The sequence below is a fragment of the Mastigoproctus giganteus genome, chromosome 7 (genome assembly GCF_048544385.1).
Source record: "Mastigoproctus giganteus isolate SK-2022 chromosome 7, ASM4854438v1, whole genome shotgun sequence".
NCBI classification, from domain to species: Eukaryota; Metazoa; Arthropoda; class Arachnida; order Uropygi; family Thelyphonidae; genus Mastigoproctus; species Mastigoproctus giganteus.
This window is the reverse complement of record NC_143581.1, coordinates 26,252,303-26,272,199: the sequence shown is the minus strand read 5'-3', so window position 1 is coordinate 26,272,199 and position 19,897 is coordinate 26,252,303. Positions and strand designations below refer to the sequence as shown.

The following is a 19,897-nucleotide window of genomic DNA, read 5'->3' as shown; positions in this document are numbered from 1 at the left end:
TTAAACTTACGTCTTTAAACGTATTTTAAAACCACGTGTTCTTCATTCATTTAGCTTATCCTCTGCAACCCCTTTTTAAGCATCTTAAGGTGGGGTTTTGAGCGGTATTCGTGTCGATGGTTAACATCTACTTCAATGGTTGCACAATAGTTGAGGGTCTCTTGATGATGGTGTTAGATCAAAGAAACTGGTTCTGACGCAATCATTAATCAAGAATTTAAAAGTTACATATCTCTTTTCGATCATTTCATCATCATTATATTTCAATGGTTACGATTTTAATTAAACGTTCAATATTCCTCGCTATTAATATTTGAATCCATGGAATCTTTTATTCCATCTTTCAGATAAACGCAGTTTATGGAATAATCGTTAACTTTTTTTTAAATACCATTTGCGCTGGAGTGCGTTTATGAACAGTAGATGGAAAGTGTAAACTGCAATTTCAAAATTCTTTGTTTTAAGATTTTCAGTTGCTGGAGATGGACGGAGTGTTGGTATTACGATGGAACTCGATAAAGCAGACTGACCATTGTGATTAGAAACTGGTTTAATTGACGTTACAGTAAAATAAGGCAAAGTGGAACCAGCGGGAAATGAAGGTCCCATTCTTTGCCTTATAAGTACAGGCGTAAAGTCTCTATTCACAATGACACTGAAAACTTGGCTGGTACATTTTTGCACAAACCTAGATGGTTGCATGTACATCGAAATAAATTTATCCTTAGCAAGAAAACAAAAAATATTTGAGGGTTTGGGAAGGTAAAGGTGACCGCAACAGTAATGATACGCTACAATCAATTCTGCCTTTGGGTTAACGATGTCGTACCCGTAATAAGCAGTGCTAGAAAGGCTGCCAAAACGGTCTATGCGAACATTGAGCATGGCGACTGCAGAAGGGGAAAAAAATTAGGAGAAAAAAATTTGTATTGTCACGATGGCTCCAAAGATGAAGATAGGAAACTTAACCAGCTACTTTGTTTATATATACATCTTGACGATAAAACGGCGACTCCGACACCGCAGGTGGGTAGGAGTAATAGCTCACGCTGAAAACTGTTGTCGGATCACCTAAATTCATCCACAGCGGGTTGGATATGCGAGAGGCAAGACTAGAAGGAAGGCCGAAGATTTCCATTCCCGATGCCTCTGCGCATGCGCGTGCACAGTCACACGCGCGCACGCACACACATACACACGCACACAATACACACACACACACACGCACTCATTCATGCACAGAAACACTCACACACTGGTCATTTCAGCCCAGAAAATGAAAGAATGTGGGAGACTTACTTCTCATGGACTTGAATCGTCTTAGCGAGTTGCCTTCTTTGCTCCCACAAATACTTTTCTATCCGTGCATGGGCACGAATGAGAATAAGTTTAAACTGCAGATACTGCATACCGAAAAAATAAGAAAAATGCACTGAACGGGAGAACTAGCTATTTTTTTATTTTTATTTTTATTTCTTTTTTTTTTTATTTTTGGCAAAATCCGAAGTTTGACTGTAGATCTGCCAGCATATCAACGCAGGAATCGTGGTCCCAGTGTTTGTCTCCCAGGTCCTAAGACTACGTTCTTGGAGAAAGGCTTTGCCAAAAAGACTGGTAAAACTATGGATGTATATATAACTGACCGAGCGAGTAAATAAATAAATAAAACACTTAAGAACGCTACTAACATCTGCTACCAAAGCCAACGCCGACAATACTAAGAATTTGTAGGTACTTGGGAGTTGCGGGGGGTGGATCTCCGATATGATATTTTTCGCTGACTTCATTTAGAGCTATTTTTTTTTTTTTTTTTTTGTTTTTTTTTTCTGAGAAGCGGTTGTTAAGAAAATGCGGGAAGAAACAATACACGGTTGACCACAGACATACACAAGAGCCTGACACAACGGTGTAGGTTGGTTACTGCTGCGAGATTTTCTTTTAAAAAAGTCATAGCTGAGATTAAACGGATTGTGCTTGTGTCACTACCCGTTATCGAGAAGAAACACATTTGGGAAAAGATTTTTGTCACGTTCGTATTAACTTTGTCGCCATCGGGAGGAAATTATCGGCGAATTGCGTGTGTCCGCCAATCCATGGCCGATGTTTCCTACGAAAGTGTGCTGTCTGTCACAGTAGTCGAAAACGGGGTTCCAACGTTTTTGAAAGTAGACGAGAATACATGGAGACAAGTGTCGAAATTGAAAGGCACCTGAACAGATTAGTGCCCATGATACGAAACATCAGAAAGAACACAACGGATATGCACATACTCGACACGGGAAACTAGAACGGGAGGAGGATGGTGGAGAAGAAAGAGGGAAGGATCTAATGACTTACCAATCGCCACTCGCAAAAAGGCACACTTCAGACTTGGGGCTCTAAGCCTGAAGCAGAGTCTTTTTGACGCTTATTCCGTCGCTAAGGCTACGAGCTTGACCTTCCCCGTACCGATAGTCATCGTGTGATTGGTAGCGACACACAACGCACAAACGAATGCATCAACAGACGAACATCACAAGCAAACCAGTACGGGTGTCGAGGGGGTGCGTGAACGAGACCGTAGAGGGGGTCAGAGATGAAAAGGGTGGAATAAATAAAGGGGTCGTGTACTGTGGGGAGTTATGCAATGGGAGACTCGGTATGGTGAGAGCAAGAAGTGGTGCACGAAGGATTGCACAACACGACGAGGGTGAATACGGCTATGGACAAGCCCGCCTCAGTACAGCCCGCATCCTCGCAGGTTGTTGGCAATGATCACATCCGTAACGGCGTCGAATACGAACTGGATGTTGGTGGTGTCGGTGGCACAGGTCATGTGGCAGTAGATTTCTTTGGTCGTCGACTTGTTTTTGGCCTCAAACTGTGCTTGAATGTAAGCAGCGGCTTCGCCATATTCTTGGGCTCCTGAACGAGAAAACAGATGAATATATTAGCGCAATGAATAAAGAAAACAAAATAAGCAACTTAACACTAAAATATGTGTAGTGCAGAAGCGTCGTTCTTTACGTGGCCAAAGGTCAAACTAAATTTCACCCTCGTTCAGTCAATTGTCATTACAGGTGCGTTAATGTTATATGGCTTAGATTGAGGTTTGTTAGCTCTAAATAAATTTAGCAGTGAATACAAAATGAAACTCGTACATACTACATTATTGGAGATACAGAAATTACTAATACACTGCGTGTTCACTTTATTAGGAACATGGAGATTTAGGGCTACGCGCAACGATCTATTCAAACTATATAAATCGAAGCGGTGTGAAAATTACGAACTGCGAAGAGGTATGTGGGGAGAAAGGCGATCGATCCACTCTGCCACCCGTAATGGCCAGTGTTCAAAGACTAATGCCATTCGAGTCTTTGGGATGTGATGGTTCGAAAATATTAGAATTAGTAGTGACATTAGTAGTTAGAGAAAGCAAACTTATAAAGCAGCAGCCAAAAAAATTAAAAAAAGGACCCTTCTGCACTTCACCACCAATAATTTGTCCAGTTTAGTTAAACTACCCACTTACACAACAACAGACGAACTGTTTCATCCAACAATCAACTACCCGCTGGCTAAAACCAAACCTCCACACATCTACCCTGCAACCATTCCATCCTCAGTTTCAATTTATGTCCCCTTACGTGTGTAGTTTGAGCAAGAGGAAGAATTCCATCAGCATTGAACTTGCTCAATCCATTCAAAGCCTTAAACACCTCAATCATATCAACTCGCAGGTGCTTAGTCTCCAGACGCTGCAGAACTAACGCCTTTCTTGGTAAGACTAGTTCCGTTCGCAAATCTCTTTGCCCTTCTCTGCACCCGTTAGAGCAGCTCTACATCCATTTTAAATGAGGCCTCCAGATTTGTATCCAGTACTCAAAATGAGGTTTAACTATTGCCTTGGTACAATGGGATAATCACCTCCTTATCCCCGCTAACAACGTTCCTGCATATGACTGACAAAACCTCAGAAGCTCTTTTGGCAGCCTGTCTACATTCTCAGAGAATTTCATATTTGACTGCACATTTTCCACTACCGAGTGTAGTATCACACCGCTGGAACGTTAACCAAGTGCCATACCCTGGATTTTTCAATATTAAACTTCAACTGCCATTTCTCAGTCCATCTGCCTAATTTTTCTATATCTTGTTGCAGTAGCTTACCCTGATTACTGCCATTAACTATCGTGGCAACCTTCGCATCATCGACAAACTTAAAATTAAGCCTGAAATACTTTCATTATTATCATCAATAAATATAGAAAACAACAATGGGCCAACACTGAACCCTGGGGGACTTCACTAATAACATTAGTCCAAAAGAGTAGCATACATTAATAACCACTCAACCATCCCTTTATCCAGAGGAGTAACTTGCCCATAATGCCACATTGCGCAATCTGTACAACATTCTTTTATGTTCATTGAACAGACAAGATCACACTTTAATGTTCCTGTATTACTTCTTTAATCAGTGACTCCATTATTTTTCCTGGAACAGAAGTTAAGCTCCCAGGTCTGTAATTGCTGGTGTCACCCTTTTTGCTCCCCTTTTGTAAATTGCGGATACATTCGCATATCTCCAGTCCATGAGGACCTCCCCTGAATCCAAAGATGCGCTCATAATTATGGCTAAGAGTTTGCTTACCTCCTCTGCTGCTGTCTTCCTTAATATAAATGGATAGAACCCATCCACCCCAGTCGCCTTTTTATATAAAGCTTCAACAATTTTTCCTGTATGCTCCTCTCAGTTATCGCAAAATCACTTAGCTCCTTGTTAGATTTTGATGAACTTCTGGAATTCCTCCTCCCTAAACACCTTATATGTGAATGTAGATGCAAAATAATTCTTCTCTTTGTCAGGATCACCAACATTTGAACCATCAACATCAAACGGACCAATGTGATTCAGCCTCTTCCTTCTATTGTTAATATAAGTAAAGGCTTTGCTGAATTTATATTTTTATGGTATATCCGAAGTCCCCTGATCGCAGTGGAGGACACCTTGAAAGCCCGAATATAAAAAGTGGACACCACTGCTAATCACGTTCAACCGATTGCATTCTTACCTCTATGGGCGAGTGCTGATTTTTATTTCTTGTTTCTGTTAGAACTATAGGCAGATTTTATTGGAAAAGGTGGACTTCCAAGTAGCCATGCCTGGTTGGTTGAAGAATCGATTTGGAGATGGCATTGTTGTTGTAGAGTGCCAGGCGTATCAACAATTTAGGCCACATTGTGCCAATCTGTAAACTGCGTGTGTTCTGTGGTCGATTTGTCGTTTACTGGACGAAAAACCAGAGTTTCAGGGAGAAAAAAAAACATACTTTCCTCGCCTGAGACCAATAAACTCATCTACATTATGAAAACGACCGATAAAAATTCCTCGTGTCATTGGAGTTCGAACTCAGATCCTCTCCACCCGATGTGGGGATGACGGCGATTACACTAGCTGTGCTACCCACGAAGGCTAACGCCAATGTATCGTGCCGACTGAGCTGCTATGGTCGACTCTCGTTCGGTGGAGTAACCAGTCACGTCAGGATTGTCAGTATCTGAATAATGTGAAATTTTTGGTGTAGAGTTATTGGAAAGCTCTTAAAACTGGTCACTATCAAGCAGTTGTAGCCAGAAGACTCAATGTTGATTAGTCAGTTGTCAGACTTTTTCTCAACATTGCCCTATACCTGTTGTGTAAATCATAAGATCGCCTTAATATCATTAGTATTGACGTGTACATCAATACCTCCCTTTGTACCCTTAAAAGATGACTGTTTTACAATAATATTAACTTTTCTTTTTATTTTAATTTTAATATTCGGATCGATAATTTGTGGAAACTTACCTGTATATTCAGGGAAGCAAATTGTTAAAGGAGATTTTTTTATCTTTTCCTCAAAGAGATCTTTCTTGTTAAGGAACAAAATGATCGAGGTATCTGTGAACCATTTGTTGTTACAGATAGAATCGAAGAGTTTCAGGCTCTCCTGCATGCGGTTCTGCAACAAAATAACAATAAACGGTATTACACATCTGAACTCAAGTAAAGATATCAAAGATGCAGTATATACGACAACTTGAACTAACTCAATACCAAACAAGTTAAATTCTAAAAGATAAAGGCAACGTTTACATCAAAACAAACAAACTGTTTTGTTATAATATTTAAAGATTATATAACTATAAACAAAAGATGAAACTATATGAAAAATTGACAATTACAGACTTTTTACAGTTCTATCCAAGGTCACTTACCCCACCGAAAGGTCTGGGCTCAGTTGCTGTTAACGATGGAGGGACCTATTATGGACTTCTCTCAAGAAAGCAAAAGCCTTTCCTTTAACCCCTGACAGTATTTGTCTTTAATTAAATTCCACATTATTACACTGTGATTACTGCAAACCCGTGGGTCTTTTACTTGCAAATCTTTATGCATGTAAAATCACTGCTGATAACCAAATCAAGAGTACTGCTTCCTCTTGTTGCCTCTCTAACATACTGCAACAGAAAACAATCATCCAAGAAATCTGCAAAAGTCTTGCTAGTGTGAGAGTGACCAAACAACAAATTCTAGTCAACATCTGGAAATTTAAAATCCATCATTATGAGACAATTTATTTTGCTGACCCACTCAATTTATCAACATAACTGTTTGGTATACTCATCACGGTCTTTAGGCCTATAACACACTCCTACTCCCGGTTTTGTATTCGCAGTGCTTATATAACATCAAACTGCCTCAACCTTGCACTCGTCACCCAAGTCAACAGGATGCACTGCCTTAGATTTAATATTCTTCTTAACTAAGAGCATAACCTCTCCACTTCTCCTCTCCTGTCTATCCTTCCTGTATACATTGCACTTCCCATATTCAAATTCAGCATCGCTTATGTCTGAGGGACACTACGTCTCCGCTGTCCCTACAATGTTTGCATTTGAATTCTTTATCAGTACTTCAATATACATGCACAAGTTCTTGCTCTTAGTTACCCTAACAAGCCCATGTATCATTTGTTCCATGATGACCCACAGCAGGGTCTGAAATCCCAAACACCTTGCTTTCCAGGCTGCTGCATGTACTAATATTAGCAATGCACGAATCACTTTCACCTCTGCCTATGGCTCTATTTAAAATATTAGCATTAGCATTAGTAGAGGCACATGATGCAAGAAAGCAAGCATATACAGGATAAGCCAAAAAAGCCCTTCCCATTTCACTGATCCATTCATTCCAAATGTTTGTCTCGTTCTGCCTTGAATTTATTTAAGCTTTCAACTTCCACAACAACAAATGGAAGTCTGTTCCAGCAATCAACCACCCGCTTGGTTGATTGCTGGAACAAACTACGGGCATAAATTCACTTTGAGTTTATGTCCGTAACTGAGCAAAAGGAAGAATCCCATCAGCATTGAGCCTGCTCAAACCATTCAAGACCTTATACACTTAATCAGATCACCAACTCGCAGGTACCTAGTCTCCAGACGCTGCAATTTGCAGAACTTAAGCCTTTCATGGAAAAAGCACCCCTTTTCTTTCTTCACCAATCTTGTTGCCCTTCTCTATGCTCGTTCTAGCAAATCTACATCCTTCCTAAAATGAGGCCTCCAGACCTGTACGCAATACTAAGGTATGGCCTGACCATTGCCTTATACAAAGGGATAATCTCCTCCTTATCTCTGCTATAAAAATTCCTGTATATCATTGACAACACCATGACTTGCATACTGTCTGCACTGCTCAAAAAATTTCATATCTGACTACACAATTACCCCCAGGTCTATTTCATTCTCCATTACCTCGAGTTTATTACCACAGAGTTGGTACATTTCTCTGGGGTTACTTCTACCCATATGCAGTACTTTGCATTTGTCAATGTTACACTTCGGTTGCCACTTCTCAACCCATCTGCCCAACTTTTCTAGATCCTGTTGCAGTAGCGTACTGTCATTAACAACCCTGCCAACCTTTATATCATCTGCAAACCTCGACATTAAGCCAGATATATCTCCATCAATATTATTGATAAATATATAAAACAGCAATGGGCCCAACACCGAACCCTGAAGGACTCCACTAATAACATTAGTCCACGAAGAGGCAGTGTCCATTAATTACCACACATTAGTCTGTGTGAAGATACATACAGAGTAATGTGTGTATCCTCACATTAGCCTGTGTATCTCCCCAAGCTAGCAGTTTTCCGACTCACTAACCCTGCCTCGATAGCATCAGCAAAATCCTTGCACCCCTTTTATTCAAGTGTATCCTATCCCTATAAAAACAATATTTCCTGTTAACAAGCACAGACTATATTGAGAAAAATTTTACCCAGTGGGCCTTCCACATTCTCTCCAGCGCCGAACTGATGGACAAGACTCTCAACATATACTCCCTCCTATTGTGTCAGGGTAGAATTGCAGACACTTTCAAATTCAATCCTAACTCACGACTTTTTGCCCCATTGCTCTGTACTTGTTACGTAAGTCCTCAGATCTGCCCTTAAAAGGTGATATCTGCTCTACAACGTCACCAAATTTTGCTCCTGGCAGACATACCCTGGTCCTATTCCACCTATCCTTTTTGCACTATATATTTCCCGTTTTACTGGCAATTGAGTAACCGACAATAACTAGCTCTTGTGGGACCAGCGCATTCTGCCTTGAAGATTGCCGTTGTGTTGTCTGATGCAGCTGACAGCTTGATGGGCCTCCTCATTTTAATTCCTTCCTTAAACGTCCATCATAACGCTGAGGTGATGCCTAATTGCTTTACACTCTGTGCACACACAAAGACTTGACACACAAGGACATTATCCTAGGCTGGATCATGTCCTGTTCCACATTGATCTGCAAATATTTCAAAAGTAGCACATTTTTTTAGGTTGTGACGGGTTGAACAATCGCTCCCTCGGTTCTCCTCAGAACTACAGCACTACTGCTACTTTGTGCCCGTTGTTTTGCTTCTCTAGTTTGGGGCATGATTTCTGTTTAAATACAATTTAATTGATTAATGGACAATATACTACACTAAGCTAATAGATTCTTAAATGCAGTGATAGGTATTACACTATCTAATTTTACATTATATCTTACGCTATGCAGTTCAAGATACCATAACGATTGCCATGTTAAATTAGTTATATCCTTGCTGAAAAGTAAAAATTCCTTAGCTAAAAGCAAGAAAGATATATGCCCAAGAAGTGATTATCACAATAAAAATCCTACTATTTCTCTGCACTACCCGTTACGTGCTACGATATTCGCGCCAAAACACCGATACAGTAGCGGTACGAATAGTAGTAAGTCGTAACCTACAAAATCACTCTAACGAATGTAACTAAGACTATATAAAATGATCGTTCTGATCATTTTAAGCCTGAAGCGCAATAAATTTGTTCGAGACTATTAGAGACACCCTATTGACTGTAAGAATGAAGAATTTATACAGGAAATCGAACAGAAAAAAGAATAGTTTCAGGAAAATGGATAAATTTTATGATTTCAGCGATTTCCAAATATGATAAACTGCTTATATAAAGAAGGCTTTCTTCTAAGCTTTTTAAATTTTATTTCTTTTTTTTAACACACACACACCATCTCTGAAGGTCTCAATCTAACCCTCAATATTTGTGTGAATCACAATTGTAGAAAAAAAATTTATACCAAAAGCGAATATAAAATAAACTCAGTAGTTACTTACAGTCGTCTCATCTTCATGCAGCACCTGGTCGTATTCACTCATCGCCACACAGAAGATAATTGCCGTGACATCTTCAAAACAGTGGATCCATTTCTTCCGTTCCGATCTTTGTCCGCCAACGTCAAACAATCTGCAACAACAGAAACAGTTTTACACTTCACAGTTAACGTGTTCACAAATTATCTTCACAACTTCGGACTGTTTTAAAGATAATTAAAGTGAGACACAACGATCGTATTCGTTGCATTTCACATGCATCTGTCAAAAGGTTTAATTTCGATTTTTTTTGCATTTTATGAAAACTTCATATGGTCTTCCATATACTCCATCAAAATTTCTTAGAACATGCCATGTCTGGTTTATACACACGAATCAGACAGATTCAAACAAAGAATTTATAGTGTAATTAAAGGTCATGCACAACATTAAGCTTTGAAAAATACGTATTCTACCTATTGTCCACGAACACGACTTAAAAATTTTCGTTTGTCAAAATATGACGTTTCCTAATGACTGTTACATTAAACACTGCCCTACCATTGATATCCGGACACCTGCCTTTAGACAAAAAAATAAACAAATAAATAAATAAAAAATGAGCTTTTATTGTGACATTTAATATTTTATGCTGAAACCTTTTGCTTTTATGACTGCCTTCAATCTTCGCGGCATCTCTCAACCAGCTTATAATGTGAGGTGATATTTTCCTCCACTCGGCTTTTAACGCAGCCACCAGTTCGGCCTTGTTCTTTGGGCGATCTCGACGTGCAAGTACCCGACGATCCAATACATCCCAAAGATGCTCGATAGGGTTCAGATCAAGACTCTGGGTTGGCCAAACCAACTTTTCCACACCCATGTCCTCAAACAGCTCTGTTACGACCCGAGCAGTATGGCATGGCGCGTTGTCTTGCTGATACAGTTATGAGCCTTTCCCGAAGTACTGCCATAATATTGGGAGTGCATAATTATTATTATTATTATTATTATTATTATTAGCCATATGGTGCAAGGAAGCCTGAGGCTTATGCTGCACCAGCCAAAAAAAATTCACAAGTTACCCAGAGAGAGAGAGGGGGTTTTGTCCAGGATGGCCTGGTATTGCACAGCATTAATGGTTTTGTCGATAACAACTAATGGACCCAAGTCAAACCATGAAAGGAGCCCCGTACCATGACACTGCCTCCACCAAACTTCATTGCTGGGAGGATACAATCAGGAAGGTTTGGTTGGTTTGGTTTGGTATTTGGATTTTAGGAGCATTAGCAACTAAGGCCATATTGCTCCGGGATATGCGGTGGTCATTCCCTGACCTTTCCGCATCCTCCTTATTTGGTGGTGACGGGCTCGAACCCCGGTCTAATCAAGAAGCGTGTGCTACGCACTGCTGCTCCTTCCCACCTGGCTACGGAGGCGCTAATCAGGAAGGAACTGTTCCCCTGGCATTCGCCACATCCAGGAACGACCATCAGACTGGCAGAGTGCGAACCTCGACTCGTCTGTCCATAGGGCTGTTTTCCACTGCTCTACAGTGCAGGATTCGAGCTCCTTTTACCATGTTAATCGGCGTCTAGCATTTGTTGAGGTGATCAATTCTATTGAACTGTTGAGGTAATTCTGTTGAACGTGTCATATTGCATACCTACTTTTCAAATTGTCTGTTCGAAGCTCAGTGCATATTTATAGCAGGTTCTGTGATGTGTTGCATGCATAGGACCTGTTTTCCCGTTCATGGAGGGGTGTCTGGATATTAATGGTAGGGCAGTGTATTTATAGAGTTTATCACTGAAAATCGTAGGTTGTCAAGCTTTTTTGCTAATGAAAAATTTTCATGCACACACACATATAAGTCAAGTGCTTCACAGTTGTTCAAGAGATGCTTCCTAATCTTAAGTTATTCAGCCATTTTGAACTCCCAACGTTGTGACTAGTTTTTTGTTTTAGATTAATTGTTTTTAGATACTGATCTTTCTTGATTAGAAAAACATCATGGAAATTAAGAAAAATCTGATATAGCACAAATGCTTGATCATATTTTTTAAGAGTTGCCATGAGAGTGAAGAAGGAAAAGGTAAACATATGACTATCCACTCCAGTCAGGACTCGAAGATTGCAGGTGGAAAGCGTCCGCGTTTTCTTGCATCATGTGGAAATATCTAAGTGCAATCGCCGTCCGAAGTGCAGGTTTACCGTCCTTCTGTCTGATGACAGAATTGCAAAGGAGAATTCAGAAATTTCGGAACTTAATTTAGTAACTGGGACTGTTTAGGACAAAAATGTAAAATTTTTATCCTGATTGCCAATAAACTAAAGTTAGTTTTGTCACGCGGAAGAGCTTTTTTCAAATTAACAAACTTTGAGATTTTCATCCCGCAAAACTTACGATAATCGCAATTCAGAGGCGTGATATACTGATTAATTATGAGTGGAAACTCTAGTGGTACATATAAACATCCACAGCTCACTTCATCCAGTGACAGTTCAGACGAGCAATGATTGTACAGAAAAAAGAATTATAGATGAGGTGTGCAAGAGAGGTGTCCAACTTTAAACCTAGTATGTGGGACTTTATTTCTGAAGACTTTCTTGATACTGTTATGGAAGGGTATGGTATCAGCCATACAGTGCAAGGAAGCCACAGGGTTTTGCTTCACTGACCAAAAAAAAAAAAAAAAAAATATATATATATATATATATAGTATAAAAGAAAATACAAATTATGTGCTTCCCTCCTCACGTAGGACCCGCGTGGGTAGAACAGTTGGTATAATCATTGTCCTCCCCACACCAGGTCGAAAAGGCCTGGGTTCGAATCCTCAATGACATGAGGAATATTTATGAAAAAGAATAACGTGTATAGCACGATTTTCCTCCCGGTAACTCGGGTTTTTCTTCCAGAAAACAGTAAATCGACCACAGAACACACGCAATTCCCAGACATTATATTCGGTGCAATATGGCCTAAGTTGCTGATATGCCTAAAAACCTACAATAACCAACCAGCCTCTCACATGAGTGAGAGGCTGGTTGGTTTCAAATGAGCATTCAGCTCATTTGAATTTCTTCAAACTGTCAGGTTCAACTACCTGCGGAGACAACTTGTTCCAGAAGTCCACTGACTGGCTAAAAGAAAACTTCCTACAATCTAGTCTAAAAGTTCTTCCCGTGTAATTTGAATTTATGGCCATTGATTCTGTAACTCTTCATAAAAGTGAAAATTCCTTCAGTCATTTTACTAGTCCCTCTTAGTGCCTTATAAACCCCATTGGGCCCCCTTAATGGTGCCTGATTTCCAAGCTATGTAGCCCACATAATCGAAGTTTTTCCTACGGTAGTCCTTAAGCCAATCTCACCATGTGTGTTACTCGTCTTTGGACCCTTTCAAGAAACTAAATGTCTTTTTTCAGACGAGATCTGCATACTTTGGACACAGTATTTCAAGTGCGGTTTTACAGTTTCCTTATACAGTGGGATTATAACCTCCCTATCTCTATAGGATCTTGTCCACGAAATCATCGACAGCACACCATGGACTTTTCTAGCTGCCTGTTTACACTGCCCAGAGAATTTTATATCTGCCCATATCATTAACTCCCAACTCCCTTTCTTCCTCTGCTGTTTTCAAATTAATCATACCACCAAGTAGGGTGGTATGATTAATTTGTGGGGTTGCTGTTACCCAAGTCTACGACTTGCATTTTGCCACATTAAAACAGAGCTGCCCCTCTTCTGACAACTCTTGAAGCCTATTCAAGTCATCTTGAAGGAGTGCTGCTTGGCATTGGTCCTTAACGACTTTTCCAATCGTTACATCCTTTGCAAATTTTGACATCACGCTCTTTATACCTTTGTCGATGTCGTTTATGAAAATCAGAAACAACAGTGCTCCAAGAACCGATCCTCGGGGGACTCACTTATGACGTTATATCAATTTTAAGAATTCCATTAATCACAACCCCTCTGCCTTTTGCCCTACAGCCATCCTGCTAGCCTTCGTAGAATACTGCCAGTAATCCCACCATGTTCGAGCTTATGCAGTAACCTCCCATGAGGGACTTGGTCAAATGCCCAGTTAAAATCAAAATAAACTATGTTGAAATTGTTCTAACTCATGAGTAACTATCAAAATAGTAAGAAAGGTCACGTATTCTGATGACTTTCTCGTCCATCTGAAAGGGAACTGAAAAGTTAAAATACAGAAAAGATCACATATAGTCTTACGAAATAGTATAATTAGGTGCAACCATAAGATTCAAATATCAAAGAAAACTTGCTGGGTAATAATGAAAAGAAAGTTTGATTCACAATGACCACCAGTAGTCAAAGTTATTCAATCAACGGTAAAGTTCGTTAAGAGTGGGAAATATTTTTAGGATTTTAGCTCGATAATGAAATATCGTTTCCTGATTATGTAGTTTATTGAGGCGTAACTAGTTATGCGACATGTGCTAACAGTGGCACATTCAGCTGGCATTTGTTTCAAACAAATGGAGAGAGCAGCACCAAAAAACTTAGTTTAAAGATTCATGCTAGTAACATATTATCAGTGACAATAACAAGGACATGCGGAACCGTTTCGACCGAAGTACTGAGCCTTATAGCTAGCAAATTCCCAGCCCACCTATTAATGATGAAAGGACGCGAGCAGTGGATAAAAGAAATATCACTTGAATAATTGAGGACAAAGTGGAATACCGAATTAAGTCACGATCATAAGTGGTCAATATTAGGCTCATAAGAGAGAAAGTGGACAAGGGAAGAGACGTTTCTCTTGAGCAGCGCAGCTGAATTTGTAAATAACTGGGAGAAGACATAGTTTAGCAAGGATTTTATATGACATGCTTGCTAACTGAACACGGATTCATTAAGAAGAAACTTCAGATCATTTGTTTTATCAGAAATGTGCCGGTGGAGAAGTTGAGGCTGATTTTACCTTTTTCATGATTTTTGCAGATATAAAGAAAGTGTTTGGTATCGCTGGATGAATGAAAATTGGAGAATGAAAAATGACGTGTTTTGAAATTTGAAATTTATGATGTGTTTTGAAATTATATACACAGTTCCAAAACCGGAAATCCTGGTTTCAATTAGTAATGCTCAATTAATAATTGTACACTGGTGTGCAAAATTTAAGGACCAGTCAGGTTTTCACCTCTGGCTTCTCATAGGAGTGGCCTGGATATGGGAAAAGCGTATCAAAGGAACCTCGTGAGGTACAGAAATGATGAAGGAAACAACACCGACACAACAACGGAAACAAAACGGTACAGAGGGACATTATTCAAAAATAGCAACATAGCACTGGCTGCCATGATACAGATCCATCACTGTCAAAGATGGAACAAAGGGAAGAGGTGGTCCTCCGTAGGATATATGGCCACCCGTAATGATGATGAATGCTTTGCATCCCCTGTCCATACTTAGAACAACGTTGTTGAGAAGTTCTTGCAGTAACATTGTACATTCCTCTGTCAGCGCCATCTTCAGCTGGTGAACATTTCCTGGTGGGTGTGGACGTGCCGCTAGGCGTCTCCCCAGAGCGTCCCATATGTGTTCGATGGGATTTAGATCGGTCGGCGGAACGAGCAGGTCAATCCATACGAACAATGTCCTCACTTTCCAAAAGCATATCAACAGTGCAGTGCGATGGGGTGTGGCGTTATCATCCATAAACACGAACTCGGGGCCAATGGCACCTCGGAACAGACGCACATTGGGAAGGATTACCTCAGTACAGTAGCGTGCACCGGTTACAGTACCGCCTTCCAGTTCTGGAGTTGTGTACGTCAATCCAAGATAACGCCTCCCCAGACGAGAACACCTGGATCGGCATATCGATCCCTTTCAGTGATGTTTGCGGTGTGATACCGTGTGCCAACCTCTCGCCAGATTAGCTGACATCCAGAATCGCTGCTGAGACTGAAGCTACTTTCATCAGTAGAAAGTATCTTAAGTAAAGATTTTGTGGTTTTAATCTTTATAAATGGTGTTGGTCCTTAAGTTTTGCACACCAGTGTATAAAATATTGTATGTACGAATAATATGTTTGGATAAAGCTGAAGAGAGTCTGCGTTCTTGTTTACAGAGAAACAAAACTCTGTTGATGTTTGGAACCGCTTCTTTTAATTTTTGTTCCGCAATTTATTACCATTTTTAAGTCGGTTTCGGTGCGCTGATTTTTCCAATTTCATTAAGGAAAAAAGCATGTTCTCAAATAATATGAACAGACTTGATCCGAATAAATATACATAGAACACTAACTTCTGGGGTAAGTTAGAGGAACTTCATCGAATCCACGTCTTTGAATTTTGATTTAAGTTCGTCGTGATCTGCAACTAAGATCAATTAGCTCCAGTTGTAAACTGGGTTAGGTGGAACAGTTTGCACCGAATAAGTTGGTTGGTTACTCGTTGTACGGTTTTAGGCGCATCAGCAACCTAGGTCATAATGTGTCGTATATAATACATCTGTAAATTTCGTGTGTTCTGTGGTCGATTTGTTGGACGAAAACTCTAGTTTTTGGTAGGAAAAAACCATGCTACCTTCGCTGAGACCGACTAACTTAGCCATGTTCTGAAAAAGACCATAAAAACTCCTCGGGTTAATAACGGGATTCGAACTCAGGTCGTTTTCACCGGTATTGGTAGGACGGTGGAACAATGGCAATAATATAACGTAAACTGCTGAACATGAATTATTAAAAGCAAATGTAAGGGAAGTTATAAAAAAAAAAAAAGTAAGGATCTTGGTTGGAAGGAAAGGTAAAAGAAGCCAAAGTTGGCAGGAAGAGGAAAACAAACATCGATAATAAATATGGAGGATAAGGGAGATTATGTCAGAGATATAGACTATCCTCTCAAAAGTAATGGGACAAGTACTCCATGACTTATGATACAATAGTGTGGAACTACATGGGAATTATAGGGTCCGGAGGGAAGAAATATGATTAGAAAAGAAAGGAAACAGAACAATAAGATATATTTGTTTATACGTCTGTGTGTATTCGTGGGACGTGCAGGCAGGAAAACTCCAACCAGCCCATGGAAAAGCTCTGCTCCACCTAAGATCTGCTAATTACAACTCTTCGATTGAAGAGGCCTAAAGAGTTCCTCAAACCTCCGACAGGAATCGAACCGAGACCACTGGCAGGTAGGGATGTATCGCGGCAACTAAGCTGGCACGGAGGAGTGCTTTGGTATAATTGCAGAAAAAAACGAGAGCCAACTAGTTCTAAACTAGTAACTTCTGATTATTTCTGGAATATTTTGCTTTGTTTCTTAACTCGTCTACGGGGTAAAATACAATAAAATGCGAACCGAAAATCCCAATTCAAATTATCAGTTTAATGAGTGATGTATGTTTATGGACAACCATTTAAATTACTTGAATGCCAAACAGAAGCAGACCAAGTAAGCTACAAAGAGTCTAAATTCGATTTAAGATTTTATGATTTACATGGTGGTCTTTTTTTTTTTTTTTTTTTAATTTTACATATCATGTTAGTTAAAATAGATGCTTAAATATTTCTGTTGTTATCTCTTCACACTTACATTCGACAAAATTCGTAATACTTACTTGAAATTTAAATTTTTAAAGGAGAAATGCACTTCTACAATTCCGGTAGTTTTTACTCTCGTCCTCAAAATGTCTTGTTCTGTGGGCATGTACTCCTTCTTTCCAAGACGATCTAAATCATCCAGGAAGCTAAGAAGAAAAATTAAAATTCAGATACATTAAATCCATCTTCCTACATACACTATTAGATACAGTAGAATAATACTGTATTAGTATTAGCAATGGCCACATGGTGCAAGGAAGCTTATGGCTTATGCTGAACCAGTCGAAAAAATAAATAAAATAATAATAATAAATAATAAAAATAATACAAAAATAAATAAAAATAATAATAAAATAACAAAAAAATAAATAAAATAAAATGATAAGAATAAAATAATAATTATAAAAATAAATAATAATTAATAAATAAGAGAAAAGGAAAAGAACAACCTAAGCGTTTTCCTCCTCCCGTAGGTAATTATCCAGCTGACCTTTGAATTTCCCCAAACTGTCAACCTCTACCATCTACGTAGGTAACTTATTCCAGTAATTTATAACTCGCTGGCTAAAATAAAGCTTCCTGCAATCCAGTCTAAATATCTCCCCCGTAACTTGAAATTATGGCCCCTAGTTCTAGAATCTTTTATAACGGTGAAAATTTCGTTCTCATTCATTTTGCTTATGCCTCTCAGAGCCTTAAACACCTCAATCAAATCTCCTCTAAGGTGCCTAGTTTCCAAGCTGAGCGATCCACATAGTCGAAGTCTTTCCTCATATGGACGCCCTTTTGCCGATCTCACCAGGCGAGCTACCCGTCTCTGGACCCTTTCAGGAAGCAAAATGTCTTTCTTTGTGTATTCCAAGTGTGGTCTAACATAGCCTTATACAATGGGATTCATCATCATCATCATCAGCCATTTTCAATCCACTGCAGGATGAAGGCCTCTCCAGCAACTTTCCAGTTCCTTCTGTTTTGAGCACTGGCCATCCATTTACTACCCAAAAACTCATGAATTTCATCTATCCATCTCCGCCTTTGTCTTCCAGGTTTTCTTCTAGCTTCTCTTGGGTACCATTCTGTTATTTTCTTAGTCCATCTGTCATCATGTCTTCGAGCTATGTGTCCTGCCCAAGACCATTTTAGTTCTTTAGTTTTGATAAGAATGTCCTTTACTTGAATTTGCTGCCTAATCCATGTGTTTCTCTTCTTATCTAACAGTCTGATTCCCAATATAATTCGTTCCATTCTTCGCTGTGTAGTTCTCAGCTTCTCTTCCATTCTTTTGGTGAGTGCCCAAGTTTCACTTCCATAAGTCATGGTGGGGAGTATACAATGGTTCATTATTTTACGTTTCAGACAAACTGGGATATTGCTCTTCAGTATGCGACTATATTTCCTGAATGCTATCCATCCAAAATTTATTCTTCTCTTGACTTCCAGCCATTTATCATTATTACAGCTAATAACTTGTCCCAGATAAGTATATGACTCAACCTTTTCAATTATTTCTCCTTCAATCATTATTTCCCTTTCTGTGGCATACTTGTTCATCATTACTTTTGTTTTAGCCATATTCATCTTTAGTCCAAAATCCTTACTAACTGTGCATAACTGATTAAGATTTTCCTCTAATTCTTTGGGATCATGGCTTATAACCACAATGTCATCTGCAAATCGTAAATGGTTTAGGTACTCTCCGTTCACATTGACTCCTTTCTGCGACCAGTATAATCTTCTGAAAGCTTCTTCAAGGGCAGCAGTAAACAGCTTCGGAGATATTGTGTCTCCTTGTCGAACTCCCTTCTCGATTTTAAATTTGCTACTGTCTTTGTCTAGTCTAATAAAGGAGGTAGCACTCTCATATATTTTCTTCAAAATCATAATATATGGGGTATCTATGCCTTGTCTTTCCAGTGCCCGAAACATTGCCTTATGCTGTATGGAGTCAAATGCCTTTTCATAATCCACAAATGCCAGGCATAATGGTGTTTTATATTCATTTGCTTTCTCCATTAGCTGTGATATTACGTGAAGGTGATCCATAGTTGAGAATCCTGTCCTAAAGCCAGCTTGCTCTTTCGGTTGATTCTCATCAAGTATTCTTTCTAATCTGTTAGTAATGACCTTTGAGAACAACTTGTAGATGTGGGATAACAAGCTAATTGGTCTATAATTTCCAATTTCTGATTTATCTCCTTTCTTATGCAGCAAAACTATGATTGCATTATTCCACTGCTTAGGTGTCACACCTTTTCTAATGCACTTTGTGAAGAGCCTTGCCAGTTTTTGTGTTATGTCTCTTCCTCCCAATTTTAACAACTCTACAGTAACTTCATCTTCCCCCGGAGCTTTCCGATTCTTCATTTTCTTCAATGCATGTTCTACCTCATCAGGAAGAATATCGGGTATGTCGTATGTGTTGCTACTTTGCAATCCATGTTCCCCACTGCTGGTATCATTCCCTCGCTCCTTGTATAATTCTCTATAGTAGTCTTCTGCTATTTGAATTATGCCTTCTCTGCTGTTTATAAGTACACCATCGCTATTCTTCGGTTTCAGTATCATTTGTCTTTCTGTATTACTGCTCATGGCTGCTGATTTAAATCCTTTGTTTTCCCTTAATGCTTGTTCTACTTTTCTTGTGTTAAATC

The 19,897-nt window shown here is 39.4% G+C and overlaps 1 protein-coding gene across 1 annotated transcript in view; it reads right to left on the bottom strand.

Moving 5' to 3' along the window:
* Positions 1-532: 532 nt before the first annotated feature.
* LOC150082701 (guanine nucleotide-binding protein G(o) subunit alpha) overlaps positions 533-19,897 on the bottom strand; it is a 154,012-nt gene continuing 134,647 nt past the window's right edge. The window contains exons 5-8 of the mRNA XM_090377573.1: positions 17,264-17,392; positions 9,689-9,818; positions 5,834-5,987; positions 533-2,904 (exon numbers count right to left, since the gene is read on the bottom strand). Coding sequence (XP_090233699.1) covers positions 2,717-2,904; positions 5,834-5,987; positions 9,689-9,818; positions 17,264-17,392 — 601 coding nt within the window. The 3' untranslated portion in view covers positions 533-2,716. The remainder of the gene's footprint in view (positions 2,905-5,833; positions 5,988-9,688; positions 9,819-17,263; positions 17,393-19,897) is intronic.